This window comes from Rhipicephalus microplus, chromosome 9, assembly GCF_043290135.1.
Source record: "Rhipicephalus microplus isolate Deutch F79 chromosome 9, USDA_Rmic, whole genome shotgun sequence".
Classification (NCBI taxonomy): domain Eukaryota; kingdom Metazoa; phylum Arthropoda; class Arachnida; order Ixodida; family Ixodidae; genus Rhipicephalus; species Rhipicephalus microplus.
The window spans coordinates 93,797,505-93,820,483 of NC_134708.1; the positions used below are offsets into that span (position 1 = coordinate 93,797,505).

The following is a 22,979-nucleotide window of genomic DNA, read 5'->3' on the forward strand; positions in this document are numbered from 1 at the left end:
CGACTGCGTTTTTTGCGCCTGTCCAGGTTGCCTATAGTACACCGAGTTGAGTGATAGCGTCAATGCCGCCATCTGTGTAAGCGTTAGCAGCCACTGCTTCGCATCTAGACATGGTTCGTATTAGAGGGAGATAGGGTATTTTTTTTTCAGATGATTTGAATCCCACGCGTTGCCTTTTTCCTATGGAGACGCAAACGTCTAGAGGTATAGTTATACAACTTAGCTTGAAAATAAACTCGGAAGGTTTTTCGTGAACTCCCCCGAAATGACTTGAAGCTTAAATCCATCTGATTCGTTTTCTTTCGGGCTGATGTACTGAAATCGGCGCCACCACCTTTCGAGAGCTATCTTCACTCAACGTGGCATCGCACTGCTTTTGTGATTTGCTCGCAATAATGATGTTTTGTGCTGACGTCAAATATTTGGCTATTTGCGACGTCCCGGTAGGTTCTTGCAGTGACATTCTCACGTGATGACATTGTTTCCAGCATTTGTGTTGACCCCGATGACGCGAGATTGTAATGACCAGTTTTCTCAATTCATGAAGTATCTAAGCCTTAGAATTTAAAAGAGATCATACTAACCTTGATATAAAGTGGTCTAGATCGGGGATGGAGCGTAAGTGCTACAGTCTGCGCCGTGGTGAGCTCTAATTGGGTCATGACGTTGAGATACGGAGGTGGATGGTTGCACGCGAGGCCAGAGAAGAGCATGGCTGATGCTTTCAATTTCAGAAAAGAAGCGGGAGTTCAAACCGCATTTCTTACAGAAGTGGGGTTTAAACCCACGCTTACTTTATTTAAGAAAAACCACACTGTGAAACAAGAACCTTTATTTTGAAGGCATATCTTAAAATGTAACAAACGTTAGATGTCAACGGTGGGCGCGTGTTCATGACAAACAGCCCAAGTACGATTGTTAGACAGAAAAATCAGACGCTTCTCAAAGAAAGTTTGCACAACAGATGTTTTGATGCATTCAATCGTCAGGCTTCACTAGATCTTTGCATTCTGGACTATAAATGAGTCTTCCGGTGCGAGCAAAACGATAGAAGTGACTCCTACAGTTATGGTCAGGTAAAGTTTCAACGTAGTCGTTTAGCACACGGAGCTCATAAAACGTCGCTCTACCTGAAAAACAAAGAAACGGGAAATGAAAGTCAGCAATGATTACGCCCACGTTGGTTTGAGTGTCCGTGGAAGAAAAGAACACATTTTCAGCAATGTGAGTGATCAGAAGCTGGGAATAGTAAATTTTGTTTTTGTCGTTTATTTCATTGCCGTTGGAACCTTTATTGTTGCTCTGTCCTTTCACATGGCATGCCATTCCGCCAGACGCCTATATATAGATATTCATTCATTTGAAAGAGCGTGTTTGTTGTGGCATCCGTTGAGATATCTGTTGATGTGAAAGCGATTGATTTCTGTCGCATAGGTTATGGTTTATTTAACATTGGCGTTTTCTGAATAGGCCTCCCAAGAAGCTAAATGTCTTCTGCGTATGTGTCTCCAACAAAAGCTAAGAAACATCACAGATAACTTGTACAGTCATCATAACCAACTTGTTTTCAACGCTGCCGCAAAGTATTTTGTACTCTGGGAAAGGTAAGTTAATGAGTTATTCTTCTTTTCGCAATTTCTTTTGAACATCTTCCTCTAGGTAGTGGAGTCTCTCTAGTACCACATCTCCCTCTGAAATGGCAAGAACAGCAAACAATTTTGGAACTGGAAAAGGCAAGAAAACATAATTTATAACTTTCGGGGTCTCAGTTAGGCGGCAGGATCCAGAAACATGAGCTAAAGTTACATTAAGTAATCCGACATTCATAACAACGTATATCGTAATCAGCAGGCACCCTCAGCGCCCTCAACTCCGCCGCAGCTGAGGAAACATTCATGCCTCTTGCGGTATGACTGCTTTATCAGCTATGGTCGAGGCACTTATAAGTTTGCCGCACAAAACCTAACTGCAGGGATTCCGATGAACCACAGTGAAAAAGATTACTCAAAAATATTTATCACGTTGAAGGAATATCGACAGGAAACAAAGCACCAAAGACGTGCTTCAAGCACTCGTTCCTTTACGAAGTGGTCGCACTTCTTCTCTTCCAAGTAATGGCGTGCCACCAGCCTGCCTGTCGCCTAGCCTTAACTCATGCATGTCACACAAGAACGAGTGTCTCAGGCTTTCACGCCACACCAAAAAAGCAGGCGATTTGCCTGATTTCTGTGTGTTGCAAATGCCAAGCGTGATATTTTAAAAGAGGCGGGCGTAACTAATGCAAACTTTCGCCACCACCACACTCAGGTCTGCCGAAGACCCATTTACAGCGACTGAAACAACACGTGTAGTAATAACTCAGTGAGCGTCATGGAGTTTCTATCCCATCTTTGTTAGTAACTACGTGGTCTCCACATTCCTTCCTGCGTGCTCGTGCATTTTTTTTCTTTGTCCGAGTATGTACACCATGGAAGAAAGAATACTGAGGAGACATGGTTACATCACATTTTCTCAAGCCGAAAGTAGAGAACAGTGGAGGACTCTTCCTGGTAAATTTGTCCCTCTCCGGCGTCTCGAGCATGCGCAAATGGTGTCAGTGAGATGGAGGCCGGCCGCATGAGGTGATGTTGGCCGCGTCAGAAGTATATAGGCTGCCGCCATCTCATCGGTGAGCAGTAAAAGCAAAATTGTCATGCTCATCACGAGCAAACGTGCCGTGATAATCGTTCGTACAGTGTTTGTGTGCCATTCGCAGCCTCATCATGCTCCATGTGGCGCAACTGCAATAAACTTGCAGCTTTGCACTTCGTGTTTAAACCGCTGTCTGCAAGACAGCTATGAGGCGAACCTGCCAGAAAATCACCATGGACAGGCTGTTTCCTTCAGCAGGTACTGTACGTTCGGGCTCCGGAACACAATGTAACAGTCAAATGTTGTTTTTTCTTGCTATTTAGCCAGATAGAGCACCTCGGAATCATTCTTTGGCCGTGCGTGTCACGGTACGTGCGCTCGAGCACCATTCGCAGCAGCGCAAGTCGGCTGACTGGGACCATCTTGAAAAAAGAAAAGTGGGCTATAGATGATGTTACCGCTCGCAAAACGTAAACAGTATGCCATATTTAAAGCAGTAAATTGCCTTGCTTCGTAACCTACGTTGGTGATTCTGCTAGCTACGGTGAGCACAACGTGCCATGTACTCCTTTCTGATATTTGTGACCTTCACACGCAAGAATGCTCCGCGCCACCTCTCGCATAAAGCCGTAGGCACTGACGTTCTTGTCTTCGAATGTGAGCCTTCCATCGCTGAGGCACGCAACAACACAGTGCCGAAAGAAAACAGCGACGTGGTGGCTGCAAACATTTTCGGAGAAGTGGTCCCTAGCTTCAAAAACAACCGCTTCCGACCGCAAGCGACATGAACTAAACTTGAAACTACGAAGACCAACGCTCACCATAGGCTTTTAACACATTGCACTATATTCTAAACGCAACAGTTGCCTAAAAAATCAAATTCAGAACTCTAGCCGGCTCTCAAGAAACCTCTCATATGAGTGGTGATGCAAATGACACGGAAATCGCGCGACCAAGGAACCCCACACCTTCTTCAAGAGCACGTCACTTCCACCGCTTTTCGCTCTGCAACTGGGATAGCGACGGCCTCTCCTCAGCGTTCCTTTCCCTATGATGTTTATGTATGCCAAATTTAACATATTGCGTGATTATGAATCTTCTTAACACAACCGCATTAAGGCTACGCCAGTGACCTGCGTCGTAGCTTCTTCTGTTTTCGAGCGGCCTCTGTGGACTCTACTGTTTCAGCCCGATAATTTTTGCAATTGGCAAGAAAAGCACTGTTTCCACACTTCTGCACCAGGTATGGCATTTCAATGCACTGAATTTTTTTGGAAGCCAAGTTGATTTAGCGTGAAAACGCAGTAACTTTCCGCATACACTTCCAGCCTTTCTTCAAGCTGCTGCGTTATTAGCAGGAGAAGTTGAACCAAGCTCATTGATTGTGTCATGCTCTTTGCTTTATTCAGTGCTGTTTACTGTGTGCGCAACGCTTCTAGATGGATCATTCATTTGAGGGTGAAAAGACACCGCAATGAGATATTCATTTTGTTACCTTCATAAAATCCGGAAAAACTCAAGCTGTATATTAAGGTCTTGTAAGAAAACACAACAGCGACCAAATAACAGGTTTAAGGAAAGGTGTTTCGACTTTCACAGCAGAGGCGCCTGACTCAGGCTAAGCGAGAATTGCAGACGAACGAAGTTCCACCGCCCTAATTAACGCTGTTGCGCAAGTTACACAGATAGCTTCCACCAGAATGTTTCCATATGTGATAATACTTCTTGAGGATTAGTGCAAATGTGATTTCAACGGCCTAACAGAAAGACAACGGCAAACGCACTTTGTATGCCAAGATACACCGACCTGCAGTTGAGGCATCTTCCAGCGCACTCGCCTTTTCCGCAAGTACTGAATGACAGCGTAGAATTGTTCTTAACAAGAACATTGAAAAATGCATCCTCTGGTAGGTTTCCAACTTCATGGTTAGATGGAAAACGTGCTGGAATGTTGGTGTGTGTAATGAACACATCAAAAGCAGAGTGCTTTGTGACACAGAAACAGCCACTGACATGGCGTAGAAAAACTCAGTCGCAGCTGTCATCGAGACGGAAGGGCACAAACAGTAGACAGTCAACTTTCACTTATTTATAGTTATTGAAACAGGAATATGTGTTGGCTAGGCAAATTCTAAAGTGCTTTATAAACATGGGATATAAAAAGGTGACTTCTGCGCTTTTGTGTGGATCCGCGTCAAGAGCAGCATGAGAGAACTGAGTGGTGAGATCCGTGGTAATGGAAGTAAACAAGGACACATTCTAAATTGGAACCACCCCCTCGTACTTTTCAATCACGACCGCCACTTTCATAACGACATCGCTGTCTGATACGTTAGTATTGCATTTCCAAAAAATAGTGATGTCATTCTCTTTAGGTAGCCAGATGTTTTGCAGTGTAAAGGCGTGATCAAAGATAGTCAAAGGTATATCGGTTTGTGAATCCCGCCTGTATCTCGAGTCCTTCGAGATGCAGTTTACAGTTCGAAATTATGGAAACCTTCCCTCATCTTTCATGTGATACATTTATCACGTACCTAAGTCCAACACATTTCTAGTCTATTGACCACTTTATAAAAAATGCCTTTGAATAGAAGCCTGTTGAAATTTTATTATTTTATTTGGACACCACACTTTCTTGCGTCATGTTTCGTACCGACCATACGGTTACCTGTTGTAGTGTTTATGCCATTTTGTGAGTAAATATAATGATTGTAACGTACAGCGTGAGCTACACACAACCTAGTAAAAGGCTTTTTGCAGGTAGTACACATTACGTAATAACAATGACCTACCTTAGACGAAGAAGAGGCTAGTAAAAGGAGGCCACAGACTCCGCTTTGGTCAGCATTAGTGCTGCCTCACTGTGGTTACCTTCGGCACGAGCCTTGATAACCAACACGCCACTTCACTCAAACATGCAGAACATGTGCACAATCATGGTGCCATTGTGCTAGATTTTGTGCGTTTCTTACCAATTCATACACAAGTCGCTCCTGTTCGTGTCACTAAGGATCGCACTGGGCTCTTTATTATTCGCATGCCGGAGCAGTGCGGGCAGGTTCCGATGCTGTAGTACATGTTATATTCTCGATTTTGACAGTCTGGTAATATCCACATCGACCATTGCACCTCTGCGCGAATCAGGCGTTTCTAAATTTCAATACCTAACATGAATTTCGAAGATCGCAAAAAGGCCTTTCGCGGGGTTGTTTCAAATGACGAAAATTTCTTCAAGTATAATGAGAGACGCCACGAGGATTCCATCCCGAAATAAATATTTTATGGAGCGCAGCGTGCGTGCACAATCAGTGCTACAGTATTGTTAACCTCTAATACACCACTCAGACCACTCTTAAGAGGATGAGGCTTTCATTGCTCTATAAATAATAAAAGTGCTCTTCTCACTTGCCTTTAATAGCCAAACACTCTCTATAAAAAATAAAATTTTAACCAAAAGTGGTGCTACCGAAAGATAAATACGTATACTAATAAATTTTCGTAAGATACTGATACAATTCGATAGACAATTTAGGTTGATAACCTGCGCCCCCCCCCCTCCAACTTCTTATAGCTACAACTTTTCTACTGTACTCATGGTACTTCACTGCCTGGGGGGTGGCCCCACCTCGGTGAAGTGAAGTGGTATTAGGAAGTCACCACGTGACGTCATAATACCACCATTCGTGATCACCTCACTGTTGCGTTCTTCGCGTTGACGTCCCCACCACTGCCGGCACAAGTGGTAATGTTTCGCATTTGGTTTTCGAAAGCTTACACCTTCGTTACATGTAATTTTTCTAAAAAACCCTCTTTAACTGGCGTACTACGTAAACTAGAGAGTTTAATTTAGTGAGCTTCGAACCGCGTGCCGAGACAGGAGAGAAAGCTGAAGAAAGCACACGTACACAGCACTGACTATGAACTCAGTTTATTATCTTTCGACATGAATAAATGAGAAAACGAACATAAATGACATGAAAACCTTCGCAGTAAACCGCCCCTACAATCAGGTCTTTCACCGATGCACCTGCACTCAACATTTTAGGAAACGAATTTCTTTTTGTTATTGATTGATGATTGATTGATATGCGGGGCTTAACGTCCCAAAACCATCATATCATTATGAGAGACGCCTTAGCGGAAGACTGCGGAAATTTCGGCTCACTGGGGTTTTTTTTAACGTGCACCTAAATCTGAGCACACGGGCCTACAGCATTTTCGCCTCCATTGAAAATGCAGCCGCCGCAGCCGCGATTCAATCTCGCGACCAGCGGGTCAGCAGCCGAGTACGATATTCACCGGACAACCTCGGCGAGGCGATTTCTGTTTGTGAAAGGACAATAAAAGCAGAGCTGACACATTGAAAATCTTTTATGGGAACCTCGAAGGGTTTCCGAAGCTCTCAATCCAGCCTATTCGGCTTTCTGCTCCGTCAAGGCACGCTGTTACATGCTCAGTATACAGAATTTCGTCCGCGATCAATCAGTGTTATGCACCACTTCGTGCGAATCTTAGAAGCCTTGTTGCGAATCCCTACTTTGATCTTCAAAAACAGAACACATTATGTACTGAGTAGGCGCAACGTCCGCAATCATGTAAGTATTTTGCAATGTATTAGAATACTGTCTTTTCTCAGCGTTGCTTCTTTTCAGAACAGAAAAAACACCATACTACCTGCTGTCTCGATCTTTAATACACCACATGACATCTTGGCGGCTAGATACAGCAGTGTTTCTGTGCTAATAAATCTGCGTTGCAAATCTGAAACATAAAATCAAAATGGTTGAACTCAGAAGCGAGGCAATTTTCAGAAACACACTGTACAAAGTGTAGAGAAGTGTGTTTTTTATATAGTATTCATAAATACTTTCGCTACAACAAAAGAAATAAAACGATAAAACCTGCTGAGCTTGGACTATGAATAGCAGAATACTGTAACTAAATCTCGATTAGAGCTTCTTCTGTGAAAACTTGTCGAGTAGCAAGAGAGCAAAACATCCCAAATTTGAGTACTAATATAACGAATGTATTAAACTCAAACCGCTTCGAAAAAGTATATGCAAAAACTTGAGAGGCTGTGCTAATTAGTTCGTGCAAATTGTGTATTATATGAGTTTTTTTTCAGAAATACCGATAACGAAAAACTTTGGTTGAATTCTTGTGACTACAACCATCAGTAACAATATTGCGAAGGAGTTTCGCGAAACGCACAAGGGGACGGAAGCGTTAAGAAAGATAACGAAGACAGCCACTTGTTTGTAGCACGAAGCCACAAGGAAATGCGTACGGATTTCTCAGAAAGAAAAGCTTCTTAGAGGCTGAAAGCTTCGTCCTGGTCCAGGATTTGAACCCGGGAATAACGCCTTTCTGGCGCGGTCACTCTACCTTGCCAGCTTCTTGGTGAGCTCATTTGGTGAAGCAACCGCCCTGGCAAAGCGTTATTCTTGGATGTGAACACCGGGCCAGGACAACTTTTTCGTTGGCTAAGGAGCTTCTTTTACAGAAAAAGCCGTACGACTTTTCTTGTGTATTTCTGCTACAGACGAGTGGATGTCTTCTTTCCTTTTTTTAATCAACAACACTAACATTGTAGGTGAAATTTCGCTAGTTTATTGCGAAAAAGTACAACATATCGTACTGTACCGTCACTTCTAACATCCATCCGGTTCCCTTGTTGAGCATCAAACTCTCCCCTCAGTGAAGTGCTGCGCCTATAAATTGAAACAATCGAGAAGGCACACGTAGACAAATAATACACAGATTAATCTTACCTTCCTCTGCGACACAAGAAGGTCTTGTTGTAAACAATTTCAAGAGGAGTTGCAGTGCGAATCTGATTGAACTGGCAGCGAATCCGTCCCGCTTTACTAACTCTGTACGTCCATATGCGTTGCGGCGTGATCACGAACTGAAAAGTGGGTATGCAAAAAGGGATAATCATAGGCTTGCAGGGCAAAGCCGTAAAATTCAGAGCGTAGGCTGGTCAAGCGGCCTTCGTAGAGCTTCTTCGAAAATTTTTACAACTTGCATAAAATTGGGACGTTTTCACTATGTGAGAATATTTAGAGTTACCGTTACCCTGGCAAATTCAATTATAGGCAACCTATTAAATCTATAGTATGGGATAACATTTCTCAGTGCTTCTACAATGCCGCTATTGTGTATAATTATGATGTAAAACTGTTGACCACAAGTACAAGAGATAAAAGCCCGTCCAGGGCTGCCACGTTCTCATGGAGTCAAAATTGTTGAGACCTATCGATTTAGATATAGGGTACGCTAAACATTAGCTGAAGTTGCGAAATTTCAGAACCCTCCACTCAGACATTCGCGTGAACTTATCTTCGTTTTGAGTTGCAAAACCCCAATACTTTGCTTCTGTTAGCAGTACACAAAAGTTGATTATTGAAGATGACATCAGAGCTCGTGGCGGCTGTCCTACGCCGCCAGCGGCCGTTTCGAGGTGCCACAGTAAGTAAGCGCTGTCCGTTGTGATCATTTGTCGAGTGAACAATTCACTTTATGATGCTAGTAGACGTAGATAATCTACGTTTCGAAAAGGGGTAGTGGACACTGCATCCTAAGACGAAAGATTACCACCCACAACGTTCAGTGCACTTGCGTGAAGTTCGTTGCAGACGCTGGCTGGGGATTATGCCGAGTAGAAAAACATGCATTGCGGTGTTCCCTTTAACAATTCATAACTCCGAACATGCGTTAGATTGACACGTGCTTCCATACACGTGGATGTTTTTTTTTGACAACCATTCTACAATGTTTTCATTGCGTAACTGGACATTACAGTTTTTCCAGTTATATTTTTAAACCTTTCAAGACAGTTTTCGGATTACAGTTTATGAAGAAAACAGTTATTACGGTGACTTGATTTGTAATTCTTTTTTGCACAAAACTATAATTCTTACCTGCATAATACATTAGAATTGTCTTATCTCCAGAGGACACAAAAAAAGATTTCGATTGAAACTCTTAAAGGTAGTAAGTGCATGCTTGTGCACACAACAATTAGATTGTTTTCGGCAGATTCTACTGGCATTCAAATTAACTCTAAAAACATCTGCATAACAAAAAACCACGCCAGATTTCCCCCAAAAATTTACACATTTACGAATCGTTGGATATATTGAAAGTAGGTGGTCAACGAGGTTACACTCCTGTTGTTATAGCTGGGTTGTTTGTTTATTTAAAAGCCACAACTCCAGAAAAAAGATTATGCTCTCAGTGTGACAATCACACAAAAATCTAAACTTTCATGCAAAATATAGTGTGTCAAAAAAAAGTCATCACTTCTCATTGTTTAATTGAGCAGTGATTAGAATGATTAGAATGCGGTGCCGACAGAACCTGCATTGTAAGCACTCTTCAATGTAATTGCACACCTGTTTATAATACCGTCACATCTCGTGCCATTCAAACTGAATATAAATAATGTAGTTTTATTTATTGTTCTAAGTAAAAACGCCTGCTTCAACTAATTCCAATTAGAATCACCCTATAAGTGAAATACAACAGGAAAAATAGTTGAAACGAATTCCATAAAGAGCAAGCCTTTGGTGCAGCATCACGTGTAAAATCCTTGCCTAAGGACAGCCCCCAGAAAGTTCTTGTTCTGAAAGTCGTGCTGGGCAGAACGGTTTTCTTTTGTTCTGCAACATTCACGATGGTAGCTACCAGCCCACTATCATGCAGCAATCATAGGACTAGTACTTTTACTATGTGAAACAACACTACAAATCTACGTGAGAAAACTGATAGGCCGAAAATCATGAATTCATGGAGTATATTGGATGGTTAAATTATCATGCGCTACATCTGACGTTGCAACCTAAAAAATATCACTTACTCGCCTAATAGAGTAGATTGTCGGTCGTTTTCTCGAAGGATTCTCTTGCGAACTCACGGCATCGGTGAAAAAAATAATAAGAAACACCAGTGAAGCTCGCATACATTGCATAGTCGATATTACTAATATATCACTGTGTGCTTCATGCGAATATGAATGCCGTACAGTTAGGATATACAGACGTTATTTCCATCCAGTGTCAAACAATAGGGCCCAGCACTGAACAATTCTAGAGCTTTTTTATCATTTTGTTATTTTCGACAGCCTTCACTTGAGCCACGCTGCAAGAATATTCTAGGTGAGCGAACGCCGAAACAATCCGCTGCCGCTAATGTTCTGCTTCACTAGCAGCCTGGAAGATGGCGCTACAACCTTTGCCCGGTAAAAAGAGGCGTTATTACCCGACTTCTCCTCGACCCATCTCGGTGTAGGAAAGCCCCGTGGTGCGGGAAAGTGTGTTATATTGGAAAGTTACATAATTATTAGAAAGTTGGATTTGTGAAGTTGCATGTTATAATAACCCAAGTAATTTGATAACTAACCAACATCGCCCTCGTTCGGCCCAGCTTGACTAGTATTGGACTATGCTCCGGACATCTTGCTCCTTATATGACTAGGGTCCGGACATAAATAGGCACAAAATATTTCAGCTCTGTCAAAATAGAACTTATTGCGGTGTTATTTCATCTATGCGTAGCTAGTTAGGTTTTAAAACGCTAAACATAAATTCAGGAGGCCTGCCTATGGTTACATTGGTGTAACTAGGCACTGTTGTTTATATAGCTTCAGCAACATATGCCAACCTTTTGTCCTGTCGCGACGTAGAAAGAAAACCATGCTCATTCTTGCACAGCAGCGGTGAAGGAAAATTTAGAACAGCTGTGCTTAGTCAAAAAAAGCACGAGATACACTGTAAGAGTGGAACTTTCTACTGCATTAGTTTCTCTGAGTGTTTCAAATCAAAATAAGTATACGTATCTCTAGCATTTCGCCTCTACCAAACTGGGACCACCCCGACCGTGATAGAACAACGTACGTTCGGGTCAGCAGTTCCAAACAGCTGTATCTTGTGTGCGAACCTTGTCGCTTGCACACAAGTTATTGTTCCCAGTTTATGTCAATGAAAGGGTTTTGGTGCTTTAATGGCACTTAAAAATGTTATGATAGAAAGCCCGACAACTTCGTTTTCTTTATTGATTTGCTGAAAGAAACGGGTGCACTGTTGCGTAAAGCAGGCTCACGTGATATGCACCGTTGCTCGTAAACTACAATATTCGTTCACTGGGACGATGCGATTTTAACGCAGCTTGTTATTTAGTCACTGGCATGAATGAACTTCATGTTGGCATGCCGGTGTGTATATTTGTGTTTCTTCACGTGCGACACTGTGAAAGTGCATCCAACACTTGGCGTCAGTGGTGCCCTTCATTGAAGAGTTTTTCACTCGAAGATCATAATGGCACGCTGTGTCTATAATTAGGAACACAGCATAAAACCACATTTATTATAAGCACACAGCAAGTAGTCTTTCTGTATCAACACAAAATGACTGGTATCTCACTGAACAGCATGATTAAAAAAAATGAATTACCCTCACATCAATAATTCTCATTTATCTAAGCAAAAACAGCACTGTATATAATGGCCACTTCCTTGTGGGTTTATCATCCAATGGAATTGAATATATTTTGTACATAAAACTAGCCCAAATTTTCACTAATTTTATGAGCCGTGCAAGCATGGGATGATTATGTGGAAATTTAGGCCCTATTTGCCCACAATTTGCTACATAACGTCATCCCTGCAACGTTCACAGTTTGGAAATGTTGCGCATTCACTTGAGTCACAGTCCAGCTGCGCTGGTCTAGTGGCTAAGGTACTGGGCTGCTGACCCGCAGGCCTCAGGCGGCGGTAGCTGCATTTCCTATGGAGGCGAAAATCCTGTAGGCCCGTGTGCGCAGTCTTTAGTGCACGTTAAAGAACCCCAGGTAGCCGAAATTTCTGGAGCCCTCCACTACGGCGTCTCTCATGATCTATGGTGGTTTTCGGACGTTGAATCCCACATATCAATCATATTATTCATCTTGTGAGATATGCAGGCTCGGAGCTCTGAATTATTAGTGTTCTGAAAAGAACAACACAAATACGTCCAGGGCCATTATTCGCAGTGCCCATAGACTGTCGCACAGCAAAACGGAATTCGCGAACGTCCTCTCGAACAGGGTGAGTATCGCAGCAGTACTGTTGTAGCGCTGTCGACCACTTGTCCTAGCTTTAGTGTTTAGGTGTTAGCAACAAACGAACACTACCAATTTGCATGTTTCCTGCATCAGTAAGCCAACCACACCCTTCCTAACGCCATAAATCAGCTGGTTCGTTTTTGTGGTCCCCGAAGTCTTCGTGAAAATACGTGACAGCTTTCCATTTCAATGACTTTTTCGCAGTGGACTCATGTGAGTTTCGCAACGTTCTCTGTAGACACGTAGGTTAGTATAATGTTTTCGTCTGACCTCTACAGTCAAAACTTTCCTTGTTTTATTAACCCTAAACAATGTACGCGAAAAGGTCACGCGGACCCGTGAAAATACAATCGGTCTGCGTGGCACCGCTTGGCTTCGTATGTTTATTGGTAGGTGGCAGCATACTCGAAGCGATTTGCTTGTTGCAAAGTTTGTGACCAAAACGTTCTTCACAACAAAACAAAGGTGACATATGATGAGGTCGAAGTCGTTCGGCGTTTGAAATTCTTCACATTGCGTCAAGGAATGATGTTGAAAGAAGCCACCTTGACAAAGACGATTTTTCACTGGACGTAGAAGGCTGTGAACGCACCGAGGGTGATATCGACGATGAACAATCAGCTGCAACTCGCCAAAAGTGAGTCCCAGCACAGCTCCCTTCATGTGTTACTTTCTTCCCGCTCGTTTACACCTTTGATTCATTGGATGTATAATATCCTTGAAAGAGATCAAAATAAAAGTATATTTTGGTGTGCATTGCATCTACCGCAATTATTATGGATATTATAGAACGCCCAACGTCGCCAACACGATGGAACTCCACCAGCGAGCCGGATTGCTTCGAGAACGAAACGTGCATTTGGGGCCACAATTCACACTTACAGGCTAACTTCTCGTGTAGTTCACCAGTACCTTCCGAACAGCATAGCAGTAAGACAAATTCAGCAACGTAGACGAATTCAATGTTGTCAAAATTATACGTGTGTTACATCTTCAATATTCATGTTTCAATCGTGATAATCGAACCAAGAACATCCGAATGCAGTGAATTGCGAATGGCTGGAGTGTTAGCATGTTAACACGAGGGCTACTGATTGAGATGGCAAGTATTTGTGGCCCGTTGAACAAGCAACACTGCGTCCCTGACGGGGCAAGTATTACGACGACGTATGTTTGCAAACCATCACCGCGTTAAACATTGGGTCCCGTGCGTCAGTGAAGACGCTACCCGCTAGCGGCCTACTGCTGCTGCAAACCAGTCAGGCATGCTCGGAACATACTACCTCGGAGGCATTGAGTTTATACGTCTAGTTCATGAACTCTTCTGCAGCAGGCACAAGATTTCACAAAGCATTGCTTATGCCCTATCAAAGAGCTGAATTTCACACCATAGAGAATGATTAGGTGGCGAGCTTCAATATTGTGGGAAAGTTTTTTTTTTCATAATTATTTCAGAGAATCTCATGACTTCATCCGGTGAAAGTAGAGTGGACCGTTCTTCCACGCGTTATATCTGTTCCTATGCTAACAAACTTGTTGACCCTCCTATGGGCACGCTCATGAGTCATGCCGCACGCCATCTATAGTTCGTGGGTATTGCAATCACTGCCAGGCACTTAGTTGAAATAACCATGCAGTAATGCGGTGACCCGGTTCAAGTTACTCTTGCGTGCCAAGAAAGTGTTCGCTGGCCCGCAGCTCTCGGTTTGCTTGATGGCGAGCGCGATTTCCTTCGGCTTCCAGGGCTGCCTCGGTAACGAGCCTGAGCTCCTGCTGCGTTGAGAGCCCACTGCGCAGCTGCCAAGGCTTATGAGTCGTTCTTGAGACCGAACGATAACAGATATTTCTAACTTCATGAACTCTTGGAAAAGAGAAAAGACGTGCACGTGCACAGAGAATGTCTGAAACCACCGCAGAAGGGCACACGCCACAAGCGAACAAGTCGCGGGCAAAAGAAGCTTGCTGAGGAAGCTTCTAAAAACAGTTTGTATATTAATATCTTGTTTAGTTTTGTGGCAATACAATTATTGACTGGACGATACGACGTAAAGCAAAATCTAAGTAACCGTATATTTAAAGCAAATTTCTCCTTTCGAAAACTTTTGTGCCATGGGTGCGTTGCACCGTGCCCGTTAAATGGCCACGTGAAATTTCTGTTGAGCATTAAAAAGGCGGTGCCAGTAGTGTCCAAAAATAATGTTCTTGGTCAGGTTTCAACCCAGAAAAAACTTTCACTTACGTACGTTTTAAACTACTGGCAAAGAAGATTTTTCGCCCGTCATTTGGCTGATCACCTTGTACTTGATCGCCTTTTACTGCAACTTATACCCACTGTGAGGGAATGGTAATCTTCACCAAGCAGCATTGCTTAGAGTTTTTTTTGTGTTAGGAGCACTCTAATACTGCAGACCTTCCCTTCTTATCACTGTAAACACTCAGAACTCTGGCCTAAATGTCTTCGTTAGAGAAACTTCAATGCGTTTTGTCTTCAGGAGCTGTCATGCTTTTCACAACACTGGCATCATTCTGGATGTATGGCAGCAGGTCATTGTGTATTCAAGTACTAACTGACCAACTATAAAGATAAGGAAACACCTTTTTCAAGAGAAGCACAGTTAATATCGTTAGGTTCTTCCGAAACTTTTCAGCTGCGCTGGCGAAAAACTTTCGTGGTAAAGTTGGGCTGGGCAGTCACGGTGTGGGATTTGAACTCATTATTTCTGTAGCACATGCACTGTTACTGCTCATGCAGAAACTGACAAAATACGTAACGGTGAGGTAAAATATACTAAGAAGAGAAAATACGCCAGAAAATGTGAATTAATCTGCTCAAAAAGTACAAACTATTCAAGCAGGTACGTGCAGTACACACTGAAAGTTTTCTGTAAAAACAAGATGTACAGGATCATAAAAATGCGTCTGTATAGAAGTTAAATGTACATCAGCAGACACCTAAAGCAAGATATCAAACACTGCGAAGTTGTTTAGATGAGAATGTCTCTTGGTCACAAAAAGTGGTCGCTTGCCGCGCCGTGGTGGCCTAGTGGCTAAAGTACTCGTTTGCTGACCCGCATGTCGCGGGATCGGATCCTGGCTGCAACGGCTGCATTTCCATTGGAGGCTGAAATGCTGTGAGACCATTTGCTTTAATTTCGGTGCACGTTAAAAAACTCCGGATGGTCGAAATTTACGTAGCCCTCCAATACGGCGTCTCTCAAAATCATATAGTGGTTTTGGGACGTTAAACCACACACATCAAAAGTTACGGTCAAAGATGTGTATTAGCGTTACACAAGATGTTAAGCGACGGAGCAATGAAAAAGGTAAGTGTACTTTAGTTATAACACTTACATCAATGTTAATGGGACAATGTTAGAGAGTGCATTGCTATGTATTTTGTAGCAATAAAACGAAATGCATTAAGAAGTATACGGCGCGTAGTATGCGAAGGCAGTGAAATCAGTTACACGTGTGAGGTAAAAGAGGTGAGTCTGTGGATCATTCGAAGATGGTCGATAACATACCCTGCCTCATGAACAACCTGGGGTCAGGCCGGCTCGTCGAACATGGTTTACATCATACCCTTTTCCTTGAAGGACATGGGTGCAGGTCGGCTTGTTAAGTCGGTACAACAAACTTAAGCTGCATATACGTCGAGTCTTCTGCCACCACACCATGTTGGTTGATTCAGAAGGTACATTAGCCCAAAATACTAATGCTTCAGAGCCTCATTATATTTACTCGTGAAATGTTTTAGAATGAAAGCTGTACTACATCATGTCTTTCAAGTTCATTCATGTCACAATGACCTTTAGAAGCCGCAGCGCAAGTTTGGGATCGTAACGTTTTGCCACGCTTTTTACTGTCCATTGACCTTGCATCTGTGCTCAGTTGAAGTATCGGCTCGTTGTCACTACGTCAATAGGCGTAAAAACCCGACAGACACTTGCTGTATTCTCTTCATTCGCTTCCGCTAGCTCTAGGTGTTTTCGTGACGTCCCCTAGCTGTTTGAGATGTAGTGTCATAGAGCAACAATTTTTGTCGAGAAGGCATAGAAGACCCTATTCACTAGCAGGCACATGACTTGTCTGGTACGGAGAGTAGCAGCAGTCTTAGACGTAGAGAAAGGCGTGGACGAATGACCATGCGGAAGTGAATTGCAAAACGAGTAAGGTGGCGGTTCGATCATCAAACGTGTGGAACTACTTTGCTTTCCCTGTAGACTCTTGCACACTGCAACGCGACAAGTAAGTTTCGAACACTGAGTAGTTTGATAATCAGATTCTGATAAAGCGTAGCTAAACGGTACCGTGTGTGCGCAGAGTCCTTGCCAAATTGAGGCAAACGTATATGCCTGGCCCAAGAGCTAGATTTAGGAATGTTAAACATCAGCCAAGCTTCGAGAACAGGAGGTGTTCATCATCTTTGTGCCTCAGGAATATTTAAAGTTGCATGTTTAAAAATTGACCCATTGGTTCTTCGTGTGTGGTTTCCAGTACTTGGAGCTATCCCGCTCCCATTATTTTGCTAGATCTCTATTGTATATAAAATAATTCATGATGTGTGACATGAAAACAGCAGGAGGTGTGAATGTGAATAGGCATGAGAATGAAATTGTCGTTTCTGTACTGCTATGCTCATATAGCTCACATAACGGCAACAACGTCATTGCGACTGGTAAATCACTCATGACGAAGCAATAAGAGACGCCACAACAAGTCGTTGGGGCTACGACGGGAGCTCTGCACTAGCCGTATCATAAGTGAGCATATACAGGGGCTCAAACGAGAGTAAGCGGTAAAAATGGCCTTTACTTATCAGCTAGAGCAGCAACTTTATTCGTGAGGTAGAAAAGAAAGTTGAATTAAATTTTTTATTGTTGTCATTCATTGTGATGAAATGTTAAAATGTATTTCTTCATTTTAAATCAGTATTTATATTACGTCATTTTGTTTATTTGGTAAAAATCCGTGACTAGCTAATTGTAAGCTACAGCCTCTTCAACATTTACAAAAAATGCTCTTCGTAACATGTGAATGAGACATTTTGAAGGATGCCCGAATCATTATTGTAATGATGCATGTGACGGAAGCACCGTGCAGATCGCATCAGAGCTGCAGTGATGGCAACTCAAATGCTGAGCGATGCGGCAGAAGGATTGGTGTCCAGCCCTGCCAAAATACGGCTGTCCAGACTTCGTTGTCGATTAGTGTCGCATTTAATTACGGAAAAAAGTGGTCTGGTTAATAAATATGAGTTTAATGAAGAGCAGCTGTAGTCGCACTGTAAAAGAAGAAAAAAGACCGCATACCTCGTCCTACTGGACCAATCTTAAGAACACCACAAGAGAAATTCGGAGCCAGGTATATCAACGTTTCACGGAAGAGATCTTGCATAGCTGAAATATGCAAGCACATTGACTGAGCTGCGGTGAAGAATGCGCAGCATCTGAAAAGTTTACACCATGCTATATACACTGAAGATAAAACTTTTTCCATTGATAACTCCAGAAATGTATGCTGGGCCAGCAGCTTAACTTGATCCTGCAACAGCCTCATTTACGACGTGAGGCGGACTACACTGTAATACAAAAAAGTACTCCAAAGTGCGAGTAAAATGCCTATACTAAAGCGGCCCCCTTATTCAGAGTGAGTTTCACTGCAAGCCTCCGAAACAATGTTTTTACTCAGGCAGGCTGGAGTAATCGCGTGGACCAGCCGGAGTACTTTTAACAGATATTTCATTCCGGTGGACCAGAGCAAATGTGTGGCACCACCAGGGTTTTATGATTGGAATTCCACTCGGGCCAGCCAGAAGGACGGCGCGGCACACCCGGAGCATTTTTCACGGGTTTTTAACTTCGGCTATCTAGAGTAATTGCGCGGGATCTCAACAGTATTTCATGACTATGCTTACTTCGTCCAGGTGGAGTTTCAGTGAGAGTGGTAAGTATTTTTTAAAAGTGTTAGCTCCACTGTTTATAACATACTGGTCATATCATGCACTGTTTAGATAAAGAATTTGTCAATTCTCACCTAGGCACTGCAGATAACGTACTTTAGCTGCGAAACATCACAAAGACAGAGCAAAAGAATACAAAACAACAAGCACAAGTGGCACCGGTACTCTGTAAAAAGATGAATGATGCGTCTAGAAGTTCTCAAGTCCTTTACCGCTACGCATGTAACATCATTCTTTGGGTCATTTTGCATAGCCAGTCATGAAGTAAGCACAATTATTTCCAAATTCTTAACGCACAGTTTTGCACAGGTGAGCACTGTAATCCCTCGGTGGGGAGGGGAGCGTGACCACAGAGGGAACTCACTTAAGGTGGTAAGCTCTTTATTCACGCAGAAACCGTTCTATCCCAGACAATTCTGTTGACGCTAGATGGCAAGCAAAGGTGGTTTCTATGTTCCTTTCGTGCTGAAGTTGGAACACGCACACACAAACAATATATATATATATATATATATATATATATATATATATATATATATATATATATATATATATATATATATATATATCTTCACTTCTTTAACATGATTGCGATTAGAGTCACACAAGAAATATTTCAGGAGGTGTTTGGGGCTGCAAAATATTCGACTCTCGCGGAAGTAGACCATTGGTTCCGGTGATGTAAAGAAATTAGTGATGAATAGATATATTAGTGGTACTTAAAGTACGTACGTCCATATTGTCTGGATGTCGTCGAACAAAATCTCCTCGCAGTTGAGTGCTAAGCCTGCCAATTGAAATGGTAAAAGGTTAAGACAACGTGCCCATAGACTGATAAAAAGAGAGAAGCAACATACCTTTGCCCATTCATCAAGTATGTTCTGTTGAAGAAAATGGTGAGTGGGTCTACAATACGCCTTAGGTCATATTGGCAGCGGATCAAGCTTCGTCTGGATGTTCTGCATGTCCAAATGGGCTCAGAGCAGTTCACAAACTGAATAAAACGTACGTACGAGAACTTCAATTTTTAAAAATCGTGGTTGACCAACTTCATACGCTAACTGTCATTTAGGTTGCGCACAAAAGAGCTGCAAGTTTAGCATGTTATGTAAAATTCTTCATCCCAAAAGCAATAATAATAAATGTCACTAACAAAAATTAACTGCTGCACGTAGTCTACTCATAGCGGTTTCGTTCTTCGTACCATCGATACGTTCGTACTCGGTAATAACGGTATGCGGGCTGACTTTGCCATATTAGCGTTCACTTTCGCAACGTACTGCGCTGTCTGTTCGCGCCTACGCTCCTCCTTCAACTTAGCGTTCGAAGCCGATAGAAACTTGCTCGGCTCACCTGCGGTTTGGGTATCCCGCTGCGATGGGCTGCCCGTTTTTTGTCGTTTCTTCTCGCGTCGAGAGGCCACTACGGTCCAACCCGCACACGAGTTCGGCGGGTCACAGTCACTGTTCACCGCGGTAACACACTGTCCGATGCCGGTGGCGGTCGGAAAGCCGTCGCCGATCGTCGTCGAGCAGTCCCCGCTGGCGTCGAGTCGCGATCCGGTCGCTTGTTCGGCGGCTTTCTCCTTCGCGGCGGTTAGGCCTAGCTGGCCATTCCGCCTCTTGCGAGCAGAATCCGCACTTATATCCGCGGCCGAGGTGTCCATAGCTTGGAATTCTTCGTAGTGCTGGTCGTTCTCATCGTTCCGAAGCCTGGAAAGCTCTGGGGAGGCCTCCAAGGCCGCCTCAAGTGCCGCGCCGACCGAGCACATGGTCGGAGCGAAAGTAGCCGTCGTTAGGCATAGCGGGGCCTCGCCCGCTTCGCACATGAAATCGCTCTAAGACTCCCAAAATTGGATAGTTTTTAGATAGGGAATACCCGCGCCCTGCGCGGACTTCCCGCACGCCGGATGCACAAAAAATGTTGTTTCTCTCTTCTCTCTCTCTCGGTAATAACGGTAAGGGCAAACTCGACGTGTAACGCCAAAATGGACAATCATTGTTTATTAAGTCTGACAATCGATGTTTATTCGAAAACAAACGGGGATATTTAAAAAGTCTGCATTCAACAGCACTCACTGTAGCTGAGGTTTTATAACCACAGGATGCGCGAATCTATGCTTTGTCATTGGAAATATTTTGTTATGTGCCTTGCTTCCTGTTTAGATTTGCACGTTTACATTTGTAGAGCATATGCGCGTTTCAAATCGGGTCGGTGGTGCTGTGACAGCACTAGTCGCATCCTAAATGTTTATGCAAATATCTTTTTGTTGTGAGAGCATTCATATGAACGCTCTCGATGTTGATACGCTGTTGCAGTGAATGCAATGTTTTGTGTTAAGTCCACATCTAGAACATGCCCCCACCACATATACATCTGACCGGTCTAGAAAGCGACCGGTAACTATCACGGTCACTCTGTAGACTTACGAATGTGGGTGGTAAAATCGTTCTACCTATTTTCATTGAATTTTTACACTCATGCAAATTGATGGCTTCCGTGTAGCACAACCCTTTCAATGGCATCTAAACACGTAATGGCTAAGTGGAATACTTTGATTCGAAAAAAGTTAGTAAGACCCTTGAAGCCTCAATACAAGTCACAGCTTTCAGGTCAACAGCCCTCATCAGCCATTGTTGTATTAGCCAGGTGTGCCAATTTTTAACATTAGATGTTGCGACAGGTGCTTGGACGGTGAGAAAAGCTTTGACTTCGCTCAAGCCGTGCAGGCTAACTTGCTTCAATACGCCTCATATTAATTACGAAGTTTAGTGTGTACAATCTAATCTCAAATGTAGGGGTTTTCATTACCGGTGATCACAGCCACTAATAAGTACAGCCCCAATGCAAGAGCTCCTGTAAAATTTAAGTGGTCACAGCTAATGCAGAGGCCGAAACCTTGACACTCTGCACAAATCTTCATTGCAATGTACAAACAGTTTGATTTTGTGCTCTCTCTGGCCCCGCCGCAATGGTATAGTGGCTAAGGTACTCGGCTGCTGACCCACAGGTCGCGGGATCAAAGCCCGGCTGCAGCGGCTGCATTTCCGATGGAGGCGGAAATGTTGTAGGCCCGCGTGCTCAGATTTGGGAGCTCCTCAAACAGCCCCAGGTGGTCAAAAATTTCCGAAGTCCTCCACTACGGCGTCTCTCATATTCATATGGTGGTTTTGGGACGTTAAACTCCTCAATCAATCAATCAATCAATTTTGCGCTCTCAGGCATGCTTTGAACCTACCTGATTCTTCCTGTCACAATTTTTATGCTATCACAACGTCACCTAATTTTTATGAATAATATACAGTATTACAGAAGCTCATTCGTAAAACTGCTTGATTTAGACCAGCACTTAATGCTTCGAAGAAAAACAACAAAACACACCACTAATAACATTGCCACAATACTTTCAAAATGTTACTAATTCCATAAGCCAAAACTTACAAGTTTCTGATAAAACAGAAAATAGTTACGCACCTGTTTGATTCGGTAGACATGCCGACGACGCATTGAAAGGCAGCTGCGCATTGTATTTGTCTTACCGGCAACCAAAAAGACAAAAAGGACAACAAAGTCATGTTTTCGCATCGTTCTTTAGCTCCTGGTACAGCTTTTTTTGGCACAATGTATATTCAACGTTCTCAGTGAACAGTCGCACACGTAATGAAAGTTACGAAGGTTTCGTGGTTCTTTAGCGGTAGCCGGGCCAGAACAAACTCGAACCCTTATTATGCAGCCTTCCACGGAATCTGTCAAGCTGTTCTTTGTTTACGCTAGAGCACTGAAAAGCATTGAACAATGAGGCGTGTCTGCTTGTCAGTTCAGCATTTTGCAGATCTTCAAGAAGTATTTATTTTTACCTTGTTTGAGTTTTGTCGAAAACGTAAGAAGTGGCTGCATAAAGAGTTTGTGGTACATACTAAAGCAATTCTCACCCATAACAGTGTGAAAAAGGATGCTACAGCCTTAAGCATACCCTTCGAGCGCTCTATTCGTGCTCCAGCACTCTGCAAGCGGAACCAAAAGGGCGCGAACATAAAAAAGTGTAAACTAGGTTGGAAAAAGGGTGCTAAAACTTAGGGGTGCTGAAGAGCACCCATAAGGGCGTACCATGGCTAGCAAGACTTTGTGAGCAACGTGGTCTATGAGCATAGCCAACAGCTTTCAGAGGTTCCCCCTTTAGACATCATGGCCTCAACAGAACCCCCAACGAAGTAGCGATATCTGAATAGTGGTAGTTCCTGGCTGAACCTATGTTCTACATTATTTCTGGGTCTTGTGCCACCTC

The 22,979-nt window shown here is 43.2% G+C and overlaps 1 protein-coding gene across 3 annotated transcripts; it reads right to left on the bottom strand.

Annotated features, from left to right (window-relative positions):
- Window positions 1–815: 815 nt before the first annotated feature.
- Window positions 816–22,419, bottom strand: LOC119164696 (uncharacterized). 3 transcript variants are annotated; one of them, XM_075874083.1, is made up of 6 exons: window positions 19,552–22,154; window positions 19,427–19,481; window positions 8,403–8,539; window positions 8,275–8,342; window positions 7,306–7,392; window positions 816–1,130 (listed from the first exon to the last, which is right to left on the bottom strand). In XM_075874083.1, the coding sequence occupies exons 1-6, from the start codon at window positions 19,563–19,565 to the stop codon at window positions 979–981; spliced, it is 513 nt and encodes a 170-aa protein (XP_075730198.1). In that variant the 5' UTR covers window positions 19,566–22,154; the 3' UTR covers window positions 816–978. The 3 variants fall into 3 exon arrangements, with proteins under 3 accessions (XP_075730198.1, XP_075730197.1, XP_075730196.1); XM_075874082.1 differs by lacking the exons at window positions 19,427–19,481; window positions 19,552–22,154 and adding an exon at window positions 22,169–22,419; XM_075874081.1 differs by lacking the exons at window positions 19,427–19,481; window positions 19,552–22,154 and adding an exon at window positions 10,493–10,674.
- Window positions 22,420–22,979: the final 560 nt, after the last annotated feature.